This window comes from Carcharhinus amblyrhynchos, chromosome 19 (assembly GCF_965287045.1).
Source record: "Carcharhinus amblyrhynchos chromosome 19, sCarAmb.v2.hapA, whole genome shotgun sequence".
Classification (NCBI taxonomy): Eukaryota; Metazoa; Chordata; class Chondrichthyes; order Carcharhiniformes; family Carcharhinidae; genus Carcharhinus; species Carcharhinus amblyrhynchos.
The window spans coordinates 16,286,702-16,314,309 of record NC_137342.1 but is presented as its reverse complement, the minus strand read 5'-3'; the positions used below and the strand labels follow the sequence as shown (position 1 = coordinate 16,314,309).

At 41.0% G+C, this 27,608-nt stretch overlaps 1 protein-coding gene across 1 annotated transcript in view; it reads right to left on the bottom strand.

Moving 5' to 3' along the window:
- Positions 1-24,738, bottom strand: part of LOC145355597 (uncharacterized) — a 138,691-nt gene extending 113,953 nt beyond the window's left edge. The window contains exons 1-14 of the mRNA XM_080207848.1: positions 24,657-24,738; positions 15,259-15,312; positions 9,346-9,420; positions 8,974-9,202; positions 7,963-8,080; positions 7,610-7,688; positions 7,361-7,452; positions 4,934-5,135; positions 4,621-4,746; positions 1,916-2,036; positions 1,679-1,817; positions 1,449-1,541; positions 1,297-1,369; positions 1,069-1,206 (exon numbers count right to left, since the gene is read on the bottom strand). Coding sequence (XP_080063974.1) covers positions 1,069-1,206; positions 1,297-1,369; positions 1,449-1,541; positions 1,679-1,817; positions 1,916-2,036; positions 4,621-4,746; positions 4,934-5,135; positions 7,361-7,452; positions 7,610-7,688; positions 7,963-8,080; positions 8,974-9,202; positions 9,346-9,420; positions 15,259-15,312; positions 24,657-24,705 — 1,588 coding nt within the window. The 5' untranslated portion in view covers positions 24,706-24,738. The remainder of the gene's footprint in view (positions 1-1,068; positions 1,207-1,296; positions 1,370-1,448; positions 1,542-1,678; positions 1,818-1,915; positions 2,037-4,620; positions 4,747-4,933; positions 5,136-7,360; positions 7,453-7,609; positions 7,689-7,962; positions 8,081-8,973; positions 9,203-9,345; positions 9,421-15,258; positions 15,313-24,656) is intronic.
- Positions 24,739-27,608: the final 2,870 nt, after the last annotated feature.

Here is a 27,608-nt window from a genome sequence, read left to right as displayed (position 1 = left end):
ATCACAAGACTGCAGTTATGATCATATACAATCTGGGCTGAATGACGAATATAATTGAACTGATTGCATTAATAAGCCACCATTCTTCCAAGTGTTACACAAGAATGTCTTCATTTTCTCTAATCAGAAAATTTTAACTTAACTGCGGTTTTGGAAATTGGTAGGATCGAGGCAATACTAGCCTTACACCCAGCAGATCTTATTATTCAGTAATGTCATTGGAATGTGCTACTGGGCAGAATGTAAAACTGGCTTCTATCCAATTAGATCACTTTCCCATTAGACGGGCAAAGTTAAAATGCCTGTAATCCTGTGAGAGCAATTTGTTTCACAATTTATACTCCAATCATTGCCAACATAAAGATATGGTAGGAATAATTCAAAGGCTTCTTTGTTATGGATCTAGGAGAAGTTTTACAATATTCACCACCCATTGATATGAAGAGTGCCACTGACAAATATTGTTGAAGAATGTTCTACTGGATGTTCATACTGTCTGTAACAACTAGAAGGAAATCAACTCAGTACGAAACTACCTTTAAAGAAGCTGCTGTAAGAATATCTATTATGAATTTTGAAGCCATTTTTTCTAGTAAACATGAAAGTTAAAATGTATCTGACTTTAGAATTTCAGTAGCAAATATCACAGATTGAAAAAAAAAGTTGTATTTTCTTATAGTCTCTGGTGTTCAAATAGGCAACAATCATACTTATCACATAGTCTGTGCACAAAGACAATAGCCTAAATCTTCCAGCCCACTTGCCACAGAATGGGAAATATGACAGAAGTTTGAGGTCCACTGATCTCAGGTGAGAATCTCCAGTCCTGTGGTGGGCAGGACTGGAAAATCCCACTCAACGAAACAAACTAATAACCGCAGCAAATGAACAAAGTTGATGAACTGAAGGAGAGATTTGGTGCAATACTGGAGACCATAATTGGCAAGAGAAAGGACTGGTGGACTCGAAAGTAGAATGATTTAGAAAAAGGAAACAGAAATTGAATGGACTGATGGAACAGTCAATGAGACCGTTGCTGTTTTCGCAGAAGCAAACTGTTTGCTATACCTTTTGTGCTTCCTTTGGCACTTTTGGGCAGTGAGATGTAAAGCTGCATGATGGGAGATATCTGTATTTGCATTTTCAGGCCAAGCACTGTTGATACTTGAAGGAATAATGAAGACTGTTGAAATATGAGTATATGAGCTGTAAACAAAGAAAAAGGATGGGTTAACATCATTTTAATCATCATTTGTTTGATTGTTTGGAAGATTGGTAGATTACGAACTACTTTACCGTTTACGACAGGAAGTCCCACGATATTTCCATTATAATCAACACTCCCATCATTATTGATTATATAGGCATCCTGGAATGAAAAAAGCCATGTTACAACTTAAGAAATATAAGCAGAAAGTGAATAAATGAATTATGTTGAAACATGGTACCTGATGTATGGTGTACGTAACTCGCTGTAAACATGTCTGCTTATACGCTGTTTGACACGGATGCATTTCAATTTTGACTGACCAGTCTTTGGTCTGTGAAAAATTAATAATGGTAAAACTCAGAAGTGTTTCTGGCAGGCAAGGGGCACAAATGAAAAGACAATAGGTTTCTTTGAAAAGCAAAACAACAACAAATAAGATCAGTTGATCAAAAAAAAATGCCCACTTACAACAATGGCATAGTATGAGCAGTCACCAATCAGATTATAGAAATTGCCATCAAATGTCGTGATATGAGTTCCTTCTTCGACCGTGCATGTTTCAGGGCAGTTAAGATTGGAACAATTCCACATTCCACTTTGGCAGAGCCTAAAAGCATAATAAAATCATTTAGAGCAAAGCAAAATTTATTGAAAGACTTCACATTAATTTTATTGACTTGTGGTATTTGAATTAGTGATCATTACCAGGACTGGCAGAAAGAGTTTCTTATTTGCCCAGAGTTATAAACTGTTCCGCCATATCGACAAGGACATTCTGCTTGGCTGATGCATTTGTCATTCCCTCTTATGTTATCAAGGACAGTGTCTGAGGAATAACAAAATAAATAGCCTAGCATATTTGTTCACAGAAGAGAAAACACGCAACCTTTATCTGAAGATATTCAACTTATCATGCATTTATTTTTGCCAAAGTTTCTTCGAAGAATTCCTCAGTGGAAGTAGGCTTTCTTCAAGCTGACGCAACATGGAATCAGCAAATACTTTATTGAATCCGTGACTATTTAGAAAAAACTGTAGGACTGTACATTCCCACAGATTCATTTACAAAAATAATTTAATTAAAGAAAAATACCACAGATGTTTGAAGTCTGAAACAGAAACAGTGTGCTTGGAAATATTCAACAATAATTTTGCAAAGAAAAACAGGAGTTGTGGGGCGCGGTATTCTCCATGTCAATCATGGCATGTTTCTCAGCAGCAGAGCTGGCCCACCAATGGCCAATGACAGGCTCCACCAGTCCTGTCACCGTCCATGGGTTTGAGACAAGTGGTGGTGCACAGGGACAGGAAGATCCCACCAGTGGAAATGGCCAGAAAGCTCTGGCCAACATTTTGAGTGGAATAACGGCTCTCCTTCAAACCTGAAAACAGGTGGAATTGTGATGGGTTTCATGCTATTCAAAAGGGGTGAGGATGAAGAAGAGGTTTGATACTTCTAGATCTTCTGTATTCAGCAATTTCATGAACTCTTTCTCTTTACCAGAAGCTGACTTTGTTGCTTCCAGACTGAGCTGTTCATTATGATACATAATGTACAAGCAGAAAATGCTGGATAAATTCAGGAGTCCTGGCAGCATTTGTGGAGGGAAACTGAGTTGGCGGGTGGAATATTCCAGCTGTTCGTGCCGGCAGAGCTTTCAGGTCTTGCTGTAGGGAAGGGAGAATGGCTGCAAGAGAGAACTCTCCAGCCTCACTTGCAGTGGTAGTGGGATGTGAATGGCCAGTTAGATCACACCTGACATTTCGGATCTAAATGATCCTCTCAGATGTCGCCAGACCTGCATTTTCTGGTTTTATTTCAAATTTCCAGCATCCATGGTATTTTGCTTTTATTTTAGAGCTGTTTATTTCCCTGGCCTTTGCACTCACTCTGCACAAATGCTGTGTCTCTATTATAACCATTACTAATCCTTTTGCTTGTTGCTCCATGACACCTTTGTAATTTACTCTATCCTCCCCCTACCCGATCCCAGGCCTTCCCCTTTATTCTTCTTCCCAACCCAGCTTTTCATGGTATGAAGCACATCACATTGCCACCACCCTTGAAGGATTGGACTCTGAACACTAATCTGTTTCTCTCCCTACAGCTAATACCATACCTGTTGAATATTTCCTGTTTGTATTCCAAACATATTTTATTCCATTTCCACAGATCTAATCTAGCTTCAGCAAACTGCCCAGAATTTGACACCCGATTATAAAATCCCTACAGTGCAGGAGGTGGGCATCTGACCCATCGAGTCTGCACAGGCCCTAAAACAGAACATCTTATCCAGGCCCTATCCCCACAATTCCACATATTTAGCCCACTAATCCCGCTGACCTCACATCTTAGCACACAAAGGGGCAATTTAGCATGGCCAATCAACCTAACCCGCATATCTTTGAGTATAGAGAAAATCAGAACACCAAGAGGAAATCCATGCAGACATGGGGAGAATGTACAAATGCCAGACAGGCAGTCACTTGAGACTGGAATTGAACCTGGATCCCTGGCAGTAGTGCTAACCACTTTACTACCATGCCACCCATAATTTTAGTTCTAAAGCTACGCAAGAAGCCACTGTTCTCAAAGGGGAAACACATTGCTTCATCTCAGAAACAGAGAAAATTGTCCAAAAATTTCCTACAGTAAACTTGATCCAGCCCTTTCAAAGGATGAGATTCCCTGGCCTCACAGCCGCGTGTTTCTCGCCAGCAGGGGATAACACGTATTTCGCTAGTCGTGTGATTTTCTCGTTCTGCCTCCATCAGTGGGAATTCCCACTGACGTCACCCCAATCTTAAAGTTAAAAAGTTTATTAGTCACAAGTAAGGTTTAGATTAACACTGCAATGAAGTTACTGTGAAATTTCCCCTTGTCGCCACACTACAGCGCCCGTTTGGGTCAATGCACCTAACTAGCAGGTCTTTCAGACTGTGGGAGGAAACCAGAGCACCCAGAGGGAAACCCATGTAGACACAGGGAGAACGTGCAAACTCGACACAGACAGTTACCCAAGCCAGGAATCGAAACTGGGTCCCTGGCACTGTGAGACAGCAGTGCTAACCACTGTGCCACCATGCAACCCCTGGGCAGTTGTTCACTGCTGGCAGGATCATGAAATCTGGCTTGAACAGCCAGAATACCTGCTAAAGAAAATCACTTTTGCTGCACCTGAACACAGAACTGATGTCAGACTATGGAGTGTATTTGTTTAAACAAATCATACAAGAAGAGAGCCAGCTCTTTTTGCTGTTGACATCCTTTATGTTGAACCAACATTTTTAATCCAAGCCAAACAGTTAAAAATGATTTCCAGTTTCTAAAAGTGTATGGTCTAACCATTGAATCATATTAAGAAAATAACATTGCAAAAGAACATTAAACCATCAATTATCGTGACTACCTTCTGGACAACCACAAGTATTCACACACTGATCGCACTGTTGCTGAGGATCTGGGTCAGTACAGGTTGACATGCAGACAGGACCACATTCCATATACATCTGATTCCCAGGACAAGTGGGTATTTCTGAAAAGGAAAAGTTGTTGATATGATAATTATGCCTACACATTGCAGTTAAACCTCACACAAGAAGTGCAAAAATCTTGTCTGTGGGTTTATTCGGGCAAAAATGATGGAAGAACTGCAATTATGTCAATGAATTTTCAAAAGATATTTGGTTCTAGTTTTGACCATGCCTCTATAAGTAACCTACTGCAGCCTGTGGTTTGCCTCCAGCTCTTCCACGATGAAGAAGGAGAATGCACACATTGAAGAGCCATCGCTGCAAAAGTGGCACAACTACATTGGCCGGCTTCTTGACAAGCACAAACCTCCTTCTGACACATCTCCAAGTATTTATCTTTAATGGCTGTGCTGGTGCACGACTGGAAAATGTCTGATATTCCTGAGCAGACCTGAACGTATATAAAAAAAAAGAGAGTCAGAAAGATAATTAAGTGAATCGAATTCCAAATCAGGAGATAGGGGCTGCCACAGCTGGAATGAGGCCAAAGTCACTGAGCTTACTAAGAACCGTCTCTTACTGGGGGACTTGAATGGATAAACAAATTAGCAATGTTTTTCTCTGTCAGAAAGGAGATTGTTGATTTGTAACAAGACATCAGTCACTGCATCACAGAATTTGAGTGCTGCAAGAAATTGTATATTTAAACAAATGATCCTTGGGTATCTTGCCTGTCCATAGTATTTGCAACTTATTTAAGAAGGTCTGTCTTCTCAACATTGTCCTTTGCCTGAGGTTTGATGATCCTCAAGTTAAAAATCACCACCAGTCAGCTCTCCCCCTCAAAGTGAGAGCATCCTATAGTCATCTAGGACTATTTCAACTCCATCTTTTTTAGCAATTGCATCAGCTGATTGGAGTTTGGTATTGATGGATAAGAGAGCAGAAGATATGGAAGTAACATAATAAATATTACATATGAAGTTTGATATTTTATAACTCAATGGAAATCAATGACAGGTCAAAAGCTGACAGTTGTTCAAATTTGAACAGCAATTAGCATATTAATGCTAATATCTATTTAAAATCCAAGTAAAAGGATCCATGCACATCATATTGTAATTGAGAGGTTGCAAGATCAATTCGTACTTCACATCATAGAATGTCCGAATGCTAAACCTAGCCAGCTAACGATTCTTAAGTAGTTGCGCTGTGGACCTATCTGGACTTGTCAGTCAGACTTGTAGAGAGTTTTAGGATTACCAGTGTTAGAAAGATGGAGAAAATTGACTTTGTTACTCTGTAACTTAAGCTGGGAAGAAGGAATCACACAACAGAGAGAAAAGAGATCTTAGGCAACTTCATGGTATTGATAAATGTGTTTAATGTTCTGATTAAGGCACGGTTCCCTGTGCAGCTTTTAAATCATACTATATTCCATATGAAGGACAGTAATATGTTGTACTTCAGGGGAGCTGTCACACTACACAGTCAAATAGACCAAAGTGACATATAATTTGTAAAATTATCAACTTTACTTTTGAAAAAGCAAAAGTTTCTCATTTGTTAATCACATTTTGCATAAAGTGCTGTAAGATTTTACTATCTTTTAGAAGCCATAATTAGGATATTTGCATTTTAAGACACAGGTGATAGGCAAACATTATGTGCTGCAAAAGGTAGCTGATAATTTTCCTGAAGATTGGGAATGAGATTATTGCTAATAGTATTACCAAATGATAAATAATATTTACAATTAAAAGAAAAAAGGATGCTTATTTCTACACATGCAAGACCATCAGAATGAGTTTCTAGTGTATAATAAATGATGTAACAAAAACAAAATTGGAGCACAACTATTATTGTATGTAGGTGGACACTTTGGAAACGTCACTTCCTGTTGTTACAGTTCGGCACAGTGGCTATCACTGCTGCCCCACAGCACCAGGAACCCAGATTTGATTCCAGTCTTGGGCTTCTGCCTATGTGGATTCTGCATGACCTCCCCATGTCGGCATGGTTTCTTCTGGGTGCTCGGGTTTCCTCCCACAGTCCAAAAGACGTGCTGGTTAGGTGCATTGGCCGTGCTAAATTCTCCCTCAGTGTACCCCAACAGGCGCCGGAGTGTGGCAACTAGGAGATTTTTACAGTAACTTCTTGCAGTGTTAATGTAAGCTATTTGTGACAATAATAAATAATCTTAACTTTAGTTCTGTGCCAATACTTAACATTGTTAATTGCTGTGTCAACATTTACCGTTTGATTTTCCAAAAACAGGAGTCATGATCTTGGCTGTGGCAACTTGATTTATTGTCTGTCCCTAATTGTTGTCATATCCCTGCCTCACACATCTTCAGGAAGCTAGTTCAAACAATTCTTAGATTATTTTAAACGCCCTGCTGGCTGACCCAACACTCTTCAGAAAACAGTCTGATTGTTTAAGTACCTTGGCAAGTCACTCGATTGGAAAATAATTGATTAGAAGTGGCTCCACCTTAAGCTTCTCAGGGTGACTGGGGATGGGCTATGAATGCTTTTTTTCCTGCAATCCGAATAAAAGAAACTGCCAACCGAGATTTAACCTGAGTTCTCAGCCTCAGTCCATTCACATTTGTATAATGTTTTATCCAGGCACCTTAGTACTCCTGAAGTGCTCTCTGGCACTGTATGACTTACATTCGCTGACTGACAACTCTTTTCTTCAGGAAATGCAATGTCGCAGGAATAATATGAAGGATCCAGCTTGTTTTGTCGGGTATAAGTCAAATCTACAAAGCCCAAATAGAAAGTGAATTAATTTCTTTTGATTCAGAAACAATTTTTGTTTAAGAAACCTTGAAATATGATAGTGCTGGACAGAATCTTAAATATGAATAAGATTTATTTTATAGAGTTAAACAAAGGACATTAATTTATTTGTTTTACCATAGGTTGTTGAGACACTTGAATCAAAAGGTCCACAAAGGCCACACAGTTTACTTTGGTATTGAGCATCAACTGTTATCTGGAGGTGGGAGAGGAATATTTTAAATGTAAAAGATAATAGGTGGAAATCTTCACATGGTTTGGCAAATTTATTTCCATGATTTCAAACAGGTATACTATTAGAAAATTCAAGTCTTTCTTACAAACAGGTGAATACAACTCAACAGAAAAATGCTTCTCATTACTGTCTGTCAGTGACATTTACTGTAGAGAAGAATTGAAATCAATTTGAAAACCCTTTAAATCAATCTATTAGCCAGAATGAATGGTACATTTTTCAGCTTTTTTTTTACCTGTAGTGCATCTTTATAGTTCCAAATCAAAATTATGGTATGCTTTCTGTTTGAAAGGCGCACATTTACTCCATACTGCTGAATACTGATCACTTTGTCATCATAGGGCAATGAAATTCTATAAATGAAAACAATAAATTAAAACAAATTGAAACACCAAATATTGATATGCATACAGATTTTAACCATGTTAATGTTTTATACAATAATATTGTATTTAACAATGTTCAGATCTGTGCTTATACTGAAATCCCTTCATTTGTACAAAGTTTATTTATCAGTTTCAAGTAGGCTTATGTCAACACTGCAATGAAGATTTAATGAAAATCCCCGAATCTCCACACTCCAGAACCTGTTCAGGTACACCTGAGGGAGAATTTAGTAAGGCCAATGCACCTAACCAGCACATCGTTCAAACAGAGAGGAAACCCACGCAGACATAGGGAGAATGTGCAGACTCCACATAGACAGTAACCCAAGCCGAGAATTGAACCTGGCTCCCTGGTGCTGTGAGGGATCAGTGCTAACTACTGTGCCGTAGTAAAATAGTGAACTGTGAATCTTCCTTATTCAAAAATTTCAATTACATTTCCCAAAGGAATCTGAACGTCAGGCTGCTGGAAGCGCAACAGGAGCTGACAGCAAAAGAACTGCTCAAAATTTGGACTCACATGAACCCTGGGTCTATTGAGATTATTTCTGAACTGATTTATCAGCTGTTAAACAGTATTATGAGTACTTCTTTCATGGCCAACAAGTCCTGGTATTGGATTTGAACCCAGAACTTCTGGTCAAGAGGTAGGGACAACACCACGGTGCCAAAAGACTTCCTTCTAGTGAGAACACAGAGCCTGATTTGGAGGAGGTTGGGCAGTGGGTGTGCTGGAATGTGGGAGCAGCATAGTGTTCAGCCAATTTTGCCCGATAGGTGCCTTACAGAGATTAGATATTCCTCCAAATATGTGTGTTGCAATTATGAACAAAATCAATCAATCAATAAACTCCACTTACACAGTGCCTTTAACCTGAATAGTTCCATTCACCACAATGATGATTGCACCTTCAATTTTCATGAAGATGTGTTCCAAATTGCCATTTGAGCCTCGGCGAATTTCCACATTAAAATCTTCTGCATCACCTTGACATTGGCGGCTAAGAATGTACTTGCAAGTGGATACAAAATAATAAAATTCGTCCATATATGTCCTGATAACTCCTTGTCCCCATGTGCTACAAGTCCCTAAAGAAATGTAAAGAAAGCAATTCCTTCCATTATAACAGTTGTAAGAACATGATTATTTTGACACATCTGTGGTGCCTTACAGTTAGAGATGAAGTCATTGAATATTCAGATATCTTGGAATGAAACAAAAATGTACTTACGAGGTCCTTCGACTGATGGAGCGGAAACATCCCTTGCATATTGAAAGTTTTGTCTGACAGTAGACCCCTCCGATTCTAGGAGATATGTTTAAATTGGGCATAGTTCATTTATAGGAGCTTGAAAGCTTTTGCCATCTGAACGAGTTAAAGTTTTTAAAGTTTCAAGTTTATTTATTATTAGTCACAAGTAGGCTTACATTAACACTGTAATGAAGTTAGTGTAAAAATCCTCTAGTCGTCACACTCCAGCACTTGTTTGGGTACACTGAGGGAGAATTTAACATGGCCAATGCACCTAACCAGCACATCTTTCAGACTGTTAGGAGGAAACCGGAGCACCCAGAGGAAACCCACTCAGACACTGCGAGAACATGTGGACTCCACACAAACAGTGACCCAAGCCGGGAATCGAACCCAGGTTCCTGGCACTATGAAACATTATTATCCCTTCTACACAATACTCACATGGCTTATAGAAACTTCGTACAATAATTATTATGATCTTGTACTTTAACCATACAGGAACCATTCGTTTAAGGTGGAATTTTGATGCAGAACATAATGTTCCACATTTGATATGATAATATTGTCAACTGGAGACTACCTTTTGTAAAAATTAATGATTTTCTATTGAAGCTAAAAGGAAAGGAGTCAATAGTCCAGATTCTGGGTTCAGTGGTGAAACAACTCCAGGTCTCCTCTCTTTTCATCTTGAAGGAAACTGCCCACAATGAGCCAACAGGACTTTTGCTCTCTCAACCAGTGGATTAAATCTGGGGCTAGTTTAAGAGGTTGCCCTGGCATGCAGCAGCAGTGATGTTAGCAAGCAGGTAAGCAGTCAGTCACACTGACGGTTTCAACATAAAGCAAACCAAGAAGATAAAAGCACTTACAAATCGAGCAATATATGTTTTTTTTCAATATATAAAAGCAAGGAGAAAGGCAAAAATAGCCACTGGACCACTGGAAAATGAGGCTGAAGAAGCAATAAAAGGAAACAAAGCAATGGCAGGGGAACTGAATAGTCACTTTGCATCACTCTTCAAGGTGGAAGACACCAGTGGAATGCCAGAGCTTCAGGAGAGTCAGGGGGCACAGGCGAGTTCAGTGGCCATCACTAAAGAGAAGATTCTGGGGAAACTAGAAGATCTGAAGGTGGATAAATCACCAGGACTGGATGGACTACACCTTAAGGTTCTAAAAGAGATAATGGAGGAAGTTGCGGAGGCATTGGTGGTGATCATTCAGGAATCACTGGAGGCAGGAAGGGTACCAGTGGTCTGAAAAGTAGCTAAATTAACTCTGCTGTTTAAGGGAGGGAGAGGGGCAGCAGACGTAAAATTATAGGCTGGTTATCTTAATTTCTGACATTGGCAGGATTTGAGAGTCCATTATCAAAGGTAAGGTCGCTGAGTACTTAGAAGTGCTTGATGAAATAGGATTAGTCAGCATGACTTTGCCAAGGGGAGGCCTTATCTGACAAATCTGTTAGAGTTCTTTGAGGATGTAATGAGGAAGTTAGATAAAGGAGAAGCTGTGGGTGTGATTTATTTAGATTTCCAGAAGGACTTTAACAAGGTGCCACATAGGAGACTGTTAAATAAATTAAGAGCCCATGGTGTTAAGGATAAGATCCTGGCATGGATTGAGGATGGGTTGACTGGCAGAAGGTGGAGAGGGGGATAAAGGGGTCTTTTTCAGGATGGCAGCCAGTGAAGAGTGGTGGGCCTCAGGGGTCAATGCTGAGAACACAACTTTTCACAATATACGTTAACAATTTGGAGGAAGGAACTGAAGTCGCTGTTGTAAGCTTGCAGATGATACAAAGATATATAGAGGGGCAGATAGTATTGAGGAAGCAGTGGGCTGCAGAGGGACTTGGACAGGTTAAGAGAGTGGGCAAAGAAGTGGCAGATGGAATACAATGTGGAAAAGTGTGAGGTTATGCATTTTGGAAGGAGGAATGGAGCTATAGACTACTTTCTAAATGGGGAAATGATTAGGAAATCAGAAACACAAAAGGGACTTGCGAGTCATTGTTTAAGATTCTCTTAAGGTTAACGTATAGGTTCGGTTGGCAATTAGGAAGGCAAATGCAATGATATCATTCACGTCGAGAGGGCTGGAACACATAAGAAGTAGGAGGAGTAGGCCATCTAGCCCTTCGAGCCTGCCCCGCCATTCAATAAAATCATGGCTGATCTGTCATGGCTCAGTTCCACTTTCCCACCATCTCCCCATAACCCTTAATCCCCTTGCCTATCAAAAACCTATCTACTCACGTCTTAAACATATTTAGCGAGGCAGCCTCCACCACTTCAACGGGCAGAGGATTCCAGAGATTCACCACCCTTTGAGTGAAGAAGTTCCTCCTCAACTCCGTTCTAAACTGCCCTCCCCTTATCTTGAGGCTGTGCCCTCTAGTCCTAGAGCAGGGATGCATTTCTGAGATTGTATAAGGCTCTAATCAGACCCCATTTGGAATATTGTGAGCAGTTTTGGGCCCCATATCTAAGGAAGGATGTGCTGGCCTTGGAAAGGTCCAGAGGAGGTTCACAAGAATGACCCCTGGAATGAAGAGCTTGTTGTATGAGGAATGGTTGAGGACTCTGGGTCTGTACTCATTGGAGTTTAGAAGGATGAGGGGGGATCCTATGGAAACTTACAAGAAACTGCGAGGCCTGGATAGAGTGGGCGTGGAGAGGATGTTTCCACTAGTAGGAAAAACTAGAATCAGGGGGCACAATCTCAGGCTAAAGAGATAATCCTTTAAAATAGAGATGAGAAGGAATTTCTTCAGCCAGAGAGTGGTGAACCTGTAGAACTCTTTGCCGCAGAAGGTTGTGGAGACCAGATCATTCAGTGTTTTTAAGACAGAGAAAGATAGGTTCTTGATTAATAAGGGGGTCAGGGGTCACGGGGAAAAGGCAGGAAAATGGAGATGAGAAAAATATCAGCCATGATTGAATGGCGGAGCAGACTCCATCGGCTGAGAGGCCTAATTCTGTTCCTGTGCCTTATCGTCTTATATTTCACTTTTCATTTAATTTTTCAGGTAGGAAAGTAAATGGTTAATTGGACGAGGACGGTCATTAAACAAAAGATAAATAGAAAATAATGTCCTGAAAAATGTGAACTCTATCATTTTGGGAAAGTTTGACATTCCATAAATATTAGTCTCTCAGGGCCAGTTGAGTGTGGGTGGCAGTAGTTATGACATTAGGACTGTCATAAAGCCAGCTACATCTCATTGAAAAAAGATAGAACTTTTTGCAGGGATACAAATGCAAGTTCTCTTGCTTCCCATTGATTGCGGTCACAGAGTGCATCAGCAACACAGCCTCTGGAGAAAAGTCAAACAACTTTTGGATTTCCTCATTGTTCTGCCCATTTTGCCAACTCATGAAGCTGCTGTCATCCAGCAAAGGCTGAGAGTTTCCTCATCAACTTTATCACAATCTGAGCTTTAATCTCTTTTAGCTACACATTTTATTGCTTCATGTGAAGTACAACTTTAGTATTGATTGCTTGTACCAGATTGACGTCTTGGGTGACATCGTCTCAAAGCACAGTGTTAGCTTTCCCTTATATGATGACCAACACCCAGCCTTACCTTGAGCTCCTCTCACAACTCTCTCATTGCTGCCAAACTATTAGACTGCTCATCTGATATGCAGTATTGGCTGGACAAATATTTCCACTACTTAAATGCCAGGAAAATTAAATTATAAGTTTCTATCTCTGCTCCAAACTCCATTTCATAGCTACCAATTGAATCCCTCTCCCTGGCAAAAGTGACACTTAACTAGATTGTTCTCAATCTTTGTTTTATATTTAACACCGTTATTTTGTTCCTATCATTTATGCACACCATCACTAGGACAACCATTTCCCACCTCCTTAACATTATCCAGTTTGCCCTTGTCTCAACTCATCTGCTGCTGAATTCCTCACTCATGCCTCTTGTAGAATCCCTACAAGTGCAGAAGGAAGTCATCTGGCCCGTATTATCTGCACCGATCACAATTCCACCCATGCCCTATCCACGTAACCCCACATATTTACCCTGCTAATTCCTCCAACCTACACATCTCAGGACATTAAGATGCAATCTAGCATGACCAATCAACCTTAACTGCACATTTTTGGACTGTGGGAGGAAACTAGAGCACCCAGAGGAAATCCACACAGACACTGGGAGAATGTGCAAACTCCACATAGATAGTGGCCCAAGCCAGGAATCGAACCCTGGGTCCCTGAAGCTGTGTGGCAGCAATGCTAACCACTGTGCCACCCTTCTGCACTTGCCTGATGTCCTATATTTTAAGCTCTGCCTTTAGAACATCCTAAACTCTGTTGCCCATGCTTTAGCTCAAAAACAAGCCTATTCCTCTGCCTTTGTGCTGCTCATCGACTTATATTGGCTCCAGTAAAGTCTTGATTTTCAGATTTTCATCTCGTTTTCGACTGCCTCCCAAGGCTTCACCTCCCTCTATCACAGTAATCTCCTCCAGCCACACACGTCTCCAACGCCCATCTAATTCTGATTTCAATCACTTCATCGTTGATGGCTGTGCAGTCAGCTGCCTAGGCCTCTAAAATATCTTGGGATGTTTGATTGCATTAAAGATTTAATATAATAGTTATTGTTTGATATCCTGATGTTTTGTTTTAATGTGCTTAGTTACGATTATAAAGGAAAGAAATATATTACACTTCTTTAATTTAAAATGAGTACTCTAATCATGTGTCATGTAGGAAGATACAAATCGAACTGTGGTGTGTGCGTGCGTGTTTTCTCCCTTATTCACTTTGAATGTGGGATGAGGGAGGCACCATTGTTACTACTGCTGCCTTGTAGCACCAGGGACTCAGGTTCAATTCCAGCCTTGGGTGAGTGTCTGTGGGGAGATTGCACATTCTCTCCATTTCTGCATGGGTTTCCTCCGGGTACTCCTGTTTCCTCCTACCGTTCAAGTATAGAAACATAGAAGATGGGAGAAGGAGAAGGCCATTTGGCCCTTTGCTCCACCATTTATTATGATCATTGTTGATCATCCAATTAAAGAGCCTAATCCTGCTTTCTCCCCATTCGCCCCAAGGGCTACATCCTCCTGAATACATTCAATGTTCTGGCATCAACTACTTGCTGTGGTAATGAATTCCACAGGCTCACCACTCTTTGGGTGAAGAAATGTCTCCTCACCTTCATCCTAAATAGTCTACCCCGAATCCTCAGACTGTGACCTCTGGTTCTGGACACCCCACCATTGGAAATATCCTCCCTGCATCCACGTTGTCTAGACCTGTCAGAATTTTTATATGTCTCTGAGATGCCCCCTCATTCGCCTAAAGATAGATTGGCCATGCAAAATTGTCCCTCAGTGTACAAAGATGTATAGGTTAGGTGATTTAAACATGGTAAATGGGCAGCATTACACGGATAGGGTGGAGGGGAGGGTCTGGGTGGGGTGTTCTTTTGGTGAGTCAGTGCAGACTGGATGACCTCTGTCTGCGCTGTAGGGACTCTATGGTTCTACAGTAGTGCTTCTCTTTGTTTGGCAGTTATATCTGTTCAGAGAGTGTTGAGAAATATCACTGGCCCGGCTTTCAACCATTGAGCTAAGACATTGGGCAGAACAACATGGTATGAGTGGGAGAACATAATAGAAATGGCAGCACAATTCAGAATATGGCTGCAGTGTGGGGAGAACAAAAAAACTAATCATCTCATGAGATGAGCTAAGATGAGTTATACACGTTGGTTCACAACGGTGAAATCTAAGAAAAAGCTCAAATCCTCCAAATGTTCAGTGTGGCACACTTTCAACACGAGATCCCATAGCTCCACAGTGGACATTGTTGGCTTTATCGATGTAGTGTTCTATTTCAGCATTGTAAATGTTAACTTACCATAGCTGTCCATTAAGTACCCCCGTTTAATCCGTTGGTGGGCAAAGACATCATCTGTGTTAAAGAAAGATTAGTTTTACTCAAATGATTGAACACATTCAAAATTATTACGTTTAGAACAGGAAGACAACTTTTTATATTTTCCAAGGATTTGATGCTGAAGTGCCAACTCAGTCTTGGTGTCAGTGAATTTTGCTGAACTAAATATATACAGGCCAAGGGTTATTTCACCAGGGGCATTCCCTTTGTGGGATCCTAGTCTCCGCAGGACCACCAGTTTCAACATCAAGTAGCCTTCTAGTTTTATGGCATAGGGCTCTCTGAATCTTGCATCATAATGTTGAGAACATTGAAGCCATCAAAAAAAAATGTTATTAGATATAAGAACATAAGAACATAAGAAATAGGAGCAGGAGTAGGCCATCTGGCCCTTCGAGCCTGCCCTGCCATTCAATAAGATCATGGCTGATCTGTCATGGCTCAGTTCCACTTTCCGGCCCTCTCCCCATAACCCTTAATCCCCTCTCTTATCAAAAACCCATCAACCCGCTTCTTGAAAATATTTAGCGAGGCAGCCTCCACCACTTCAACGGGTAGAGAATTCCAGAGATTCACCACCCTTTGAGTGAAGAAGTTCCTCCTCAACTCCGTTCTAAAACGCCCCCCCCCCCTTTATCTTGAGGCTGTGCCCCCTAGTCCTACTGTCTTTTTTGAGCGGGAAGAGTCTCTCCACCTCTATCCTATCCATCCCATTCATCATCTTATACGTCTCAATGAGATCTCCCCTCATTCTTCTAAACTCCAACGAGTACGAGCCTAGTTTATTCAGCCTCTCCTCATAGCTCAACCCCCTCAACTCCGGTATCAGCCTAGTAAACCTCCTCTGCACTCCCTCCAAGGCCAAAATATCTTTGCGCAGGTGCGGCGCCCAAAACTGCACACAGTACTCCAGCTGCGGCCTCACCAATGCCCTATACAGCTGCAGCAAGACCTCCCTACTTTTATATTCAATGCCCTTCGCTATGAATATCCCCTTCGCTATATCTTGCTCACCAACACTCCTCCATTAACATAATTTCATAGAATCATAGAAAACCCTACTGTGCCGAAGCAGGCCATTCAGCCTATCGAGTCTGCTCTCACTGCCCAGAGCATCCCATCCAGACCCCAACCCTGTAACCCCACCAATTCCCTTAATCCGGGGGACTAAAGGAAATTGAGCATGGCCAATAACCCAACATGCATATGTCTAAACTGTGGGAGGAAACTGGAGCACCTGGAAAAAAACCCACGCAGGCAAAGGGTGAATATACAAACTCCACACAGACAGCCACCTGAGGCCCAAATTGATTCCAGGTCTCTGGCACTCTAAGGCAGCAGTGCTAACCACTGTGTCACCATGCTATCCTTAATTTGCCTACAAGAAACCTGTATTGGAACTGAAAAAGCAGATTGCTGTTACATCAAAGGCTTTGATCTACTGTGATAAAAATATAAAATTTGGATGGGAGGCCCACTGCATGTTAGTGACAAATTTTTCAGCTGCTGTCAGGCCATCTGGCCAAATCGGTAAAACTCTGCCACTTGTGTTTCTTTTCCTGTTTATCATTAAACAATTAAACATGAAAGACTGGCTATATTATAAATAGATGCACATCTAAAATGAATGTTACAATGAATCTCTCAAACAAGGGAGTAGCTTATTCAAGAACTCCATCAGCTCCATGTCATTCAGAGATGTGGGAGTTTATTGTGAAGCTTTGGCACAGTCATCTAACAGCCACTTGGACAGGAATATTCAGTGATAAGGAATCACGACTCACTAAAGATTTGATCCATGTTTGTTATAATTTCTTTGGGGGCTCATAAAAGAGAATTAATTCCAGGAACCTATTGCAAGAAGCAATCGCTTCAGACCTGTCAAGACGAGAAGTGTTTTAGGGGAACAATCCATGAGAGCTGCAATGCTACTGGGCAAATTTTGCCTTGACATAAAATTCATAAATATTCACTTAAATTTCTGTGCTGCTATTTTATGGTGACATTAATCTGAAATGGCTTACAATAGCATTTCATTTCATAAATTGGAACTGTAATATTGAGACCACAGAACATAACTAATTAGTTCTTTAAGCAGTATCTAGTACCTGATCTTTGTAGCAATTACATATGCGAACAGAACTGTGTAAAATTACAAGCATCTGTATCAAAGTTTGAGAACTATTTGTTAAAATTGTGACAACCTCAAAAGGTGACACCCAGGTATGACTTAAGGGGCTTCATTGTGAGGAGTGCAAAGGCTATTCCTGAAGCCCCTTTGCAATGGAGTTCATTATGACTATTCCTTTCCACTCGTTTGAAAATGCTTCAGAGGAGACCTCCTTCAGGAGGCAATAGTTTATTCAAAATACATCATGTGTCCCACTGCAACTGACTTCAAATACTCACAAAAACCGAAGGGCAGGGATATGCCGCAGTACAGGAGTTCAAATCACAATGTGCTTTCCCTGAATAAGTACATGTTTATAGTGGCAGTAGATACCCTGGAATGACACATTTGGCCTCAATCTTGTGATGAGCTTACACCATAACTTGCTGATAAGCTGATTGATTCTGATAAGCTGGAAGGAGTTGTAGAACATATGGACAGAATGCTCATTTTAGGTTAATTTGTTTGATGAGTATGTACTGAACCATTACTACAAATGCTTTAACCCGTATTAAGAAAGGTCCCACCTTTAGAGAATTGTTTTTCAGAATAACTGTAAATCATTAATAGTTGCAATTCAAGCTTGACACCCAAATATTAATGCAACAAAAACACCTGCCGGAAAAGAAAAATCAGAACTTGCAACTCTTGTCAATTGCCCATTCCTTAAATTGAGGTTTCAGATTTCAATGCAATTCCTGGCACAAGTTAGTAGTTACTGTGAAACATTCTTTTAATCTCATGATATGTTCAGTTTATTAGAAATGAAGTTTGCCCTTCAGTGGTAGAACTGGTGTGTGCGACTCCCAAAGCACTGCAGCCTTCATTTGTCCATGCAAAGGTGTGTTTATATTGTTACCTGTGATTGAGGATAACACATTGAATAAGTGAATGCTGTTGTGATCTTGAACTCTGTAGCTCTGCCTCTTAAACCAACCAGTGCAAACCTGCAATGGCCTGAAGTGACACACACGATCAAAACAGGGTTAATTCAACAAATTTCTCAGTGCCCTTGATTGTGATGCATGGGTGGAGCTCCTACCTCAGAAATTATTGGCAAGTTATAACAGTGTAAAACAGAACATAGGTAGTGAGGAGAAGGTATACTGAGAGTTGTGCTTCACCACAAATTGCTGGACTGAGCTGTTAATACACAAAACCTGGATATGGTTCTCCATCAACTATGCATGTCCAGAAATTATGGGTTTGCTCCATAACTAGCAACTTAAATAATGTAGATCGGAGGTGGGGGGGTGGAAATCTTACAAAAAAATCATTCTAAATGCCGAGCAAGTATAAATTGGGAGAGAAATGCGCCCTTTTTTGTGCAATCATACAGCATTTTTTTTAAAAAAGGGCCCCAGGGTGGGTGTATTCATGCCAAGAAGCCGGCTGCTGAGCTCCAGGAGCACCATTGCACAGGTATCCTGATTTCCCAGCACATTCACTCTCCTCCACCCCCCTGCCACCACATCAAAGACTCACTAATTATATAAGCTTATGAATATTGAAACTGGCTTCACATTCTTTTAGGGTACCAGGCTGATTTTGCCAGTAGAGCAGGGCCAGTAACATCGCAAGAGGTGAAAAACTGGGTGCGCGCAAACCTGATTTTTTGCCTCTCACCACACTGATTGCTCTCCCGTCTATCTCCATACCCCTGAACACCCGATTACCTCCCTGTGATCACCTAACACTCTGACCCTTCCTCCCTTAACCACCAGACTATCCCCCCAGACTCCGATTGCCCCATCTTTAAAGCGCCCCTTACTACCTGACTACACCACAAACCATCCCACCCACCCCCATTCCACCCTACCTACTCTCCATCTGTTCTACCAACACACCTTGCCCCCTCGTTCGCTTATCTCATACACTTACCTTATACACTTACCTACCCTCCTGTCAAAATGGTAGGGGCATTTACATTTAATGGTATACAGTATGGCATACAAAAGTGACATGTCTTCATTCACCCTGGCAATTCTGCTGTAGACTGGAGGACTCCAGGAGCAGCCACACTCCACATTTCTCACCAGGCCTGGGTTGGAGATCCAGGCAGGAAATGTGCAGCTTCAGACTAAAGTAGGAAAATAGGAGTGCAGTGGCAATCTGATGATTAAAGTGCAAAGTTTATTTATTAGTGCCACTCATAGGCTAATGCCATGCCATGAAAGTTTGGGACCAATATGATCTGAAGGGCATTGAGGGGAGAAGGGCGATCAAATTCAGTGCTTACTGCTAGATGCCACTGCTGCAATGATTTTCCAGCCATCATTATTAACATTTAACCCCATTGGGTGCAGACCTCTTTGACATAGCCAAATGCAGGATATGATAATGACATACATAATATTAGAATTCTGCACCATAATAATAACACAATCTTGATAAACCATTGCAAGGTGTTGGGGTTTCCCTAGCTGTTCGCATCTCAGTCAAAAGGACAATAGAAAATTGGAGAATTAAAATGAGAGCTTATCTGACCTCGATGTACAAATAATTTTTTATTGGCTTAAATTGTTATGACGATATGCAAAAGGTTAATTAAAACAAACTGCAAACCATTCTAGCCAGGGTTTTCCATTCCTGCACTAGTGAGTTTGGCATACATGGAGGGAAGACTTGACTGTGGATTACAGCTTCAAAAGAGACTATTTTGTATTCAGAGATAATGAATGGAATTGAAGGAACACATGCAGTGCTTCACTCCTCTGGTCTTTTTCTTTACTGTGGCAGTTACTTGGCCTTACCGGTTGAGAAATGTGACCCACCTACCGAACTAAGAAGATAATGCTTGTGCAACAATTTGAAGAATGTGTTTTACCTACTCTTATCCTAGATAGTGTTGCTCCTGTAAGTTCTGACTCTGAGTAATGAGACTTGGGAAGGAATGAAAGGCAATCTGTGTTGGTACACAAATCAATATTTCCGAAAATCCATTTATTCTCTAAACTCATGGAACGCTTCAGGACATGGCGCAGTCAGGATGAAAACATTTTGAAACAAAGTTTAGTCAGATTATCCTGACCTTGGAAGAACTTTTGTGACCAATACAAGTGTTCATCAAATCAAAGTATTCCAATGGGGAAGCATTGGCTAGACCATTTATAAATTTCAACATCTCAAAATGAAACCTGCATTCTAATCTCTTTTCATTGATCTTGTGCAACATGCTGTCCACAAAGTGGCAGGTGTTTTGGACCTAAACTTATTACTGTCGATGTTAAAATCCTTTTAAGTAGGAAAAGCAGTGGCACAATGGTTGTGTCACTGGACTAGTGATCTAGAAACCCTGGGACAATCCTCTGAAGAGGGAAAGTTTCTAAGCCCTTGGTGTTTACCTCTCCATTCCTTCCCTCCCTCCTAAGTAATTTATGCTTAATTACCACTCCCATTGCATGCCTCAGTTACCCATCACCCAACTTTGCTGGTATTTTCATTCATACTACACTCATTACTACCTCCACCTCTTCCCCTTTGAACTGGTCATCTGACCCTCCCTGATGTACCCTCAAACAAGTGAGGAGACCATTACACTTTTGCATTCTGGCATCCTCCCTCTCCACCTCCGCCACTATCCATTTTCCCTCAACTAGATTTCATAGCACTCGAAACTGTATTATGGAATCCCCATAATGCAAAAGGACACCATTCTTCACACCCGTGCCATTTCCCTGTAACACCACTAAATCCCCTTACCTACAGATCTTGGCATATTAAGGGGCAATTTCGCATGCCCAATCCATCTAACCTGCATATATTTGAACTGAGGGGGGAAAACCGAAGCACCCAGAGGAAACCCACACAAACACAGGGGGACATGTAAACTCCACACAGACAATGACCCAAAACTGGAATCGAACCTAGGTCCCCAGCACTGTGAGGCAGCAATGCTAACCATTGTGCTGCCCTTAGATCCCAATACAAATTTTGAAATTGCTCTTCTTGTTGTCTTAATTGATTGCAAAAGTATCTGAGTAAAAAGGGCGGCACGGTAGCACAGTGGTTAGCACTGCTGCTTCACAGCTCCAGGGACCTGGGTTCAATTCCTGGATCAGGTCACTGTCTGTGTGGAGTTTGCACATTCTCCTCGTGTCTATGTGGGTTTCCTCTGGGTACTCCAGTTTCCTCCCACAGTCCAAAGGTGTGCGGGTTAAGTTGATTGGCCATGCTAAAATTGCCCCTTAGTGTCCTGGGATGCATAGGTTAGAGGGATTAGTGGGTAATATGTATGGATGGGGGTTGGACCTGGGTGGGATTGTGTTCAGTGCAGACTCGATAGTGCAGAAAGAGGCCCTTCAGCCTATAGGTTCTATGATCTATGAAAACCTGCTGGAAGCTAAAACAAAAAAAAAGTCAGCAGTTCAGCAGCTAAAATGAGAAAAATGTGGGGAATTGGCTAAGCTGCACCCATTCAATCTGCACAATCTTTATTCAGCTGAAATATCAGTCCAGGTTTTTATTTGTGCACAAGACTGAGGTCTCCAAGAAAGTAAAAGGAAAAATGACATTTTTTAAAAATCTTATTGACAGATGTAGCCGTCATCTCAGTGAAATTTTGTTATCTCCAGATTATAAATACCCTGAACATTTTGCAGTGCAGTGTGCCTAATTTAGCATTCTTATTCATTCTGCTTCCAAAGATGCAATTTCTAAAAAACACTACAGAAGAAAGTCAGCAAATACATTAATTATTTATACTTGATTTATTGTCACATGTCTTGGTATACAGTGAAAAGCATTGTTCCTTGTGCACTATTTAAACAAAGCATATCATTCAAAGAGGAAGGAAGGAAAGAGTGCAGAATGTGGTCTTACAATCATAGCTAGGATGTAGAGAAAGATCAACTTAATGCAAGGTAGGTCCATTCAAAAGTCTGATGGCAGCAAGGAGGAAGTTGTCCTCGAGTTGGTCGGTATGTGTCAAATATCTGATTAATGATATCTGGGGCAGAATTTTCCAGCCGCTCTTGTCCCAAAAACCCTCAAGTCCTGCCAGAGATCAACGGAACTTTGCATGGTCCATGTCCAACCCACTACGATTCCCATGGTGAGCAGGATGGGAAAACTGCCCCCCAGACCACCCCCCCAAACCCCTGATCTCAGTCTCAACATTCTACCTGGCACCAAAGTTAGTCACAGTGCCATAGAAGAGTCAGCCAGGTTGAGGGCTCAGGATTGCTTTCCAACACCCCAATTGCATGTAACTGTTGTGTCTTTTAATATAAATAAATTCAAAGAATTGGGTTGAACTCTGCTGTTTCCCACAGTTGGTCAGCTTGCTCACACTTACTACCGAGCCTCACTCATGAGTAATGGCCCACATAGTAACATGTCAGAAGATATCACTGTACCAAGTTAAAACTTGGTCTCAGGAGCCAAGCAAAGAAAAACATTGAGGTGTTAGAAGCATTAGAAAACATCATGATGACATACTTTGGAATTGAAAGAAATCTTAATATATTGTCTTGGTTCATGTCATTACTATGAATTTGAGTTCCTCGACTTTGAGGGCTCTGATGTTCTTACATTTTTGTTAAATTATGGACTTTCCAATCAATAAAACTATTTTCATAATGACAACAAAACAGAATTCTCCACAGTGCTCGCCCAAACTCCCCTGAAATTACTACAGAAGAATGACAAATGCCCATCTGGCATCTTTCTGCCACTGAATTTGAAAACTGACTATTGATTCATTCATAGGACATGAGCATTGCTGGCTGGTCAGCATTTATTGTCGATCCCTAGTTGCCTTGGGAGGACAGTTGAGAGCCAACCTCATTGCTGTGGCTCTGGAGTCACATGTAAGCTAGACCAGGTAAGGATGGCAGATTTCCTTCCCTAAAGGACACGAGTAAACCAGATAGGTTTTTCTGACAATTGTTTCATGGTCATCAGTAGATTGTTAATTCCAGATTTTATTTTTTATTGAATTCAAATTCTGCTGCCTGTCATGGCAGGATTCAAACCCAAGTCCCCAGAACATTAATTGAGCTTCTGGATGAAAATTCTGGGGATAATACTACTAGACCATTGCCTCCCCGCATTTTGAAGCTATTTGACTTTTTTTATTCTTCCATGGGGCGTAGGCATCACTAGTTGGGCCAGCATTTATTGCCCATCCCTAATTGCATTTGAATTGCTCAGTTTGTTCTGCATTGGATGTCACATGTTGGCTAGACCAGATAAGGGCAGCACTTTCCCTTCTCTAAAAAGTGAGGTTAGAGAGGAATTGTTTACTGATCTCCCAGCAGTGTCAAGTAGCAGGAAACCCAGGACCAGATAGCTGATAAGTTGCCAAAAGTAGCATTTGTACCTGCTCCCCCAAAGACATTTGCTAATCTCTCCTCGTTGTTTCAGTGGCAGTTCAAGAAAATACTGTAGGAACTCAAATAAAAAAAAACAGAAAATGTCGGAGAATCTCAGCTGATCTGACAGCATCTGTGGAGAGAGAATAGAGCCAACATTTCACATCTGGATGACTCTGATGATGCGCCATCCTGACTCGAAACATTGGCTCTGTTCTCTCTCCACAGATGCTGTCAGGTCAGCTGAGTTTCTCTAACACTTTTGTTTTTGTTTCAGGTTCCAGAATCCACAGTATTTTGCTTTATTACTGCGAAAACTCTGCCTGCTTTGCTGTTATCTTAAAAATTGTTTTATTGATTGGCCAATCTATCATTTAAAAAAAATAGCATCAGTGGCCTCAAAAAGTTGAGGGACTCAAATTCATTGTAATGACATGAAACAAACCACTTCTTCAAAACTCTTTTGTTGTCAAACCTATTTTATGTCCTTATGACAACCTCAATTTGAAGCAAAAACCATTTCTGATCATTTGATGCAGAACGCAGCCAGTTTTAATTTTGATAAATTATATCAGCTCAGAATAGTAGTGTATGCTTTGCAGCAATTTTGTGATCATAGTTATCACCCTTAAACAACAACTTACAAACAATAGGTCCCCAGTTTACACGTTTTGATGTGAAAATTTGTATGATAAATGAAAATCCAGTCAACAATCAAACATTTAATTACTTACTTGAAGTGCGTTTCTTGGAAAGCGGTTTCTAGTTTTACAATATTTTTGCCATATACATGTACATTTAATCAAGCAACGATTATCAATATAAACAAGCTTACCTTCTCAAATGATTGAAATGCAATACAGATAAAATCTTACCTCTCAAAAGGGACAATGCCCAGAGGATTAGAAATATTGAATATTTCATTGGAATTGTTTGAAGATTGGAATGGTTACAACCTCATTGAGTACTGCTGACTACTGGATGTTGAATTTCACAACTGTTTTATACCTTACCTCTGTCTGGTGACATCAGAATGGTATGAGGAAATTAATGCCTACAGGTAATTACTTTTAAATCAACAGCTATTTTAACCATTTCAGAACATAAAGAATTTTAAGTGCCGATATCCCTCCCATAAACTGGTGCATGATTATGAATTCATGGATTTTGAGAATCTGTGTCTATTGAGGTGACAGGATAATACAGCAGGAGTGAATGAATGGATCTGGTAAAGAGGGGTAGATTTAAGTTCATTGCATTAGAATAAAATCATATGCTAGTCACATGCTTATACTGCAAGCTCTGGTCATCAGTAAAACTTGACTACAAGGCTGTTTGAAGAACAGACAATTGGAGGTAGCTAAGATTATAGGCAAACTTTGAAGTGAAGGTTCAATAATAAACCATAATGGACAGGATTGGAATTTTAAAATAGTGTTCTGCATTTTGAATAATTGTGCAAGTAGTCTGCATCTTTGACTTGGAGGTAAGGGTACTAGAATGTTACCTGCGTAGTTGCTGTGTTAGAGAACTGACTTAGAGCTTTGTTAGTGCGGTATCACAAGAGGGCGCTCCTCTAGAGGTGTCTCTGAGATTGTTCCCTCCATGCTTGGATCGTGCATAAACTATTGTAACATGTCCCCAAGGTTATTTGGAAGAAGTCCGTTGCAATACACCCAGTAAGCGAAGACAACACTGTGGCCAGAATGCTATGGCCATTCTTGAAGTGAACAGAGATCTGGCTGGGTGCCAAATTCTCAACCCTCTCTGCAGCAGCAGCATGGTGTGAACAGCCAGCAAGATCGTGCCCTGTAGTTTTGCACTTTTAATGTAAAAGCATCCAAGGTATTTCATCAATCAGATCAGAAAGAGAAACAGATATCAATACATGGCCGAATAAATTAATTACCCTAACATAAAAGATGTTTTTTGAAAGAGAAAGGTGAACAGGTAGAAGAGTGGAAGGCCAAGGTTTAGAATAGCTACAGGCTCTGCCAGCCAAGTTAGACAGGCTTGTGGAGTTAAATAAGGTGGGAAAAGGCTGTAGAAAGGTTTTACAGTGAGAATGAGGGGTTTAATCAAGAGGCTCAAGAATGGGAAGCCCATGTGCGTCAGCGAGGAAAAGACTGGTCAAGAGATAGGTCTTTTAATGGAAAAGGACATGAGCCTTGCGGCTATATGGAGTTAGGGGAAGGCAGGAAGAAAGAATACCAAAAGGTAACTGAGATTAGAGATGGGAAAATGTTGCTCAGCAAGATCAGACACAGTGGAACCCCTTATTTAGCTTAAATCACCTTGATGCCAAGAAATTAGGAGAAGCTGGCTTGGAGACATTACAGTAGAGGGTTCTGGGAGAAATGAAGGAGGAGTGTGAAAGGAGCAGTATGGTGTCTAATAAGTCTGGAGAAAAAAAGCTAAAAATTGAGCTGAATTATAAGCAGGAGTTCTTGAAGTGGGGAATGATGACAGGGGGAAGTGGCTGTCATTAAAAAAAAAGACAGCTCTAACAGTCAGCCAAACGTAGGTGAGGGATATGAATCCCTGATTTCTTTTCACCCCATTTAAGCAATGTGTTGCCTTCTCTTGGCATTTTACCAATTTCAAAAGTTCTAGTTCTCAGGATAATGGTGCCACTTCATGATTCACCATGATTCTGAGTTAACGGCTTACCTAGTAAAGTGTTATTTTAGGCAGTTGACTAGTTTAAATGACCCGCCCATTGTATTACCCTTTGCTCTGACATTATGCCATTCTAAATTATAAAAATAATGGAATTGAATTGGGCAGCATGGTAGCACAGTGGTTAGCACTGCTGCTTCAAGCGCCAGGGACCCGGATTCGGTTACCAGCTTAGGTCACTGTCTGAGTGGAATCTGCACATTTTCCCTGTGATGTGTGGGTTTCCTCCGGGCGCTCCGGCTTCCTCCCACAGTCTGAAAGACATGCTGGTTAGGCACATTGACCTGAACAGGCACCGGACTGTGATGACTAGGGGAATTTCACAGTAACTTCATTGCAGAGTAAATGTAAGCCTTACTTGTGACTAATAAACTTTTTTTTACTTTGATCTTTTGAATGCTTTCTGGCATTGTTCAAACAACAAAACTTTTCTTGAAGGAGGTAATGTTCTCTAGTTACTTAAATTATTTGAGTGGAAAATTTCTCTATTGTATTGCACTGTAAATCCTTTTACCAACTTCAGAGTGGCAACACTTTGGGGCAATCTTACCAAAAACATTCTAGGTCCAAAACAAACGTGAAAAGAGGAGAAATTTGCACTTTTTTGGGCAACTTAGTAATTGAATCTTAGCTGACCTACTCAAAAAAATCTTGCCAGACTTGGAATCTGGCAGCAGGGGAGGTTGGTGGGGGCTTTAATTGCCTAAAAATCAATTGATAGCAGCAGAGAGCACAATTGTGCATGTGTGGATTTCTGTCCTCTGTGAGCATCAAAATCAGTCACTACCTCTCCTAACAATAGCTGGCCTTCCTGACCAAAACTCCCCTACATTCCCCAGCTATTATGGGGCTCAGAGGCCAATTTCCACCCATCCCCCCCCCCCCCCCCCCCCAGATCTATCACCACCACCTCCCCCCACCCCCGACCTGGACCGATCATCCTCTTCACACCCCTCCTTTGCCGGACCAGTGCTGGGGGTGGAAGGAGGGAGCTTGCGTAACACATCTGTACTGACTGCCGTAATTATGAGTTCACTGATTGCCATTCATGCTGCCTTCTCTCTGTAATTTTTCATCAGCTCTCCTTTCAGATAACAGCCTAATTCTTGAATACTTCATTTGTGACCTGGCTCCCTCACATTCTCAAC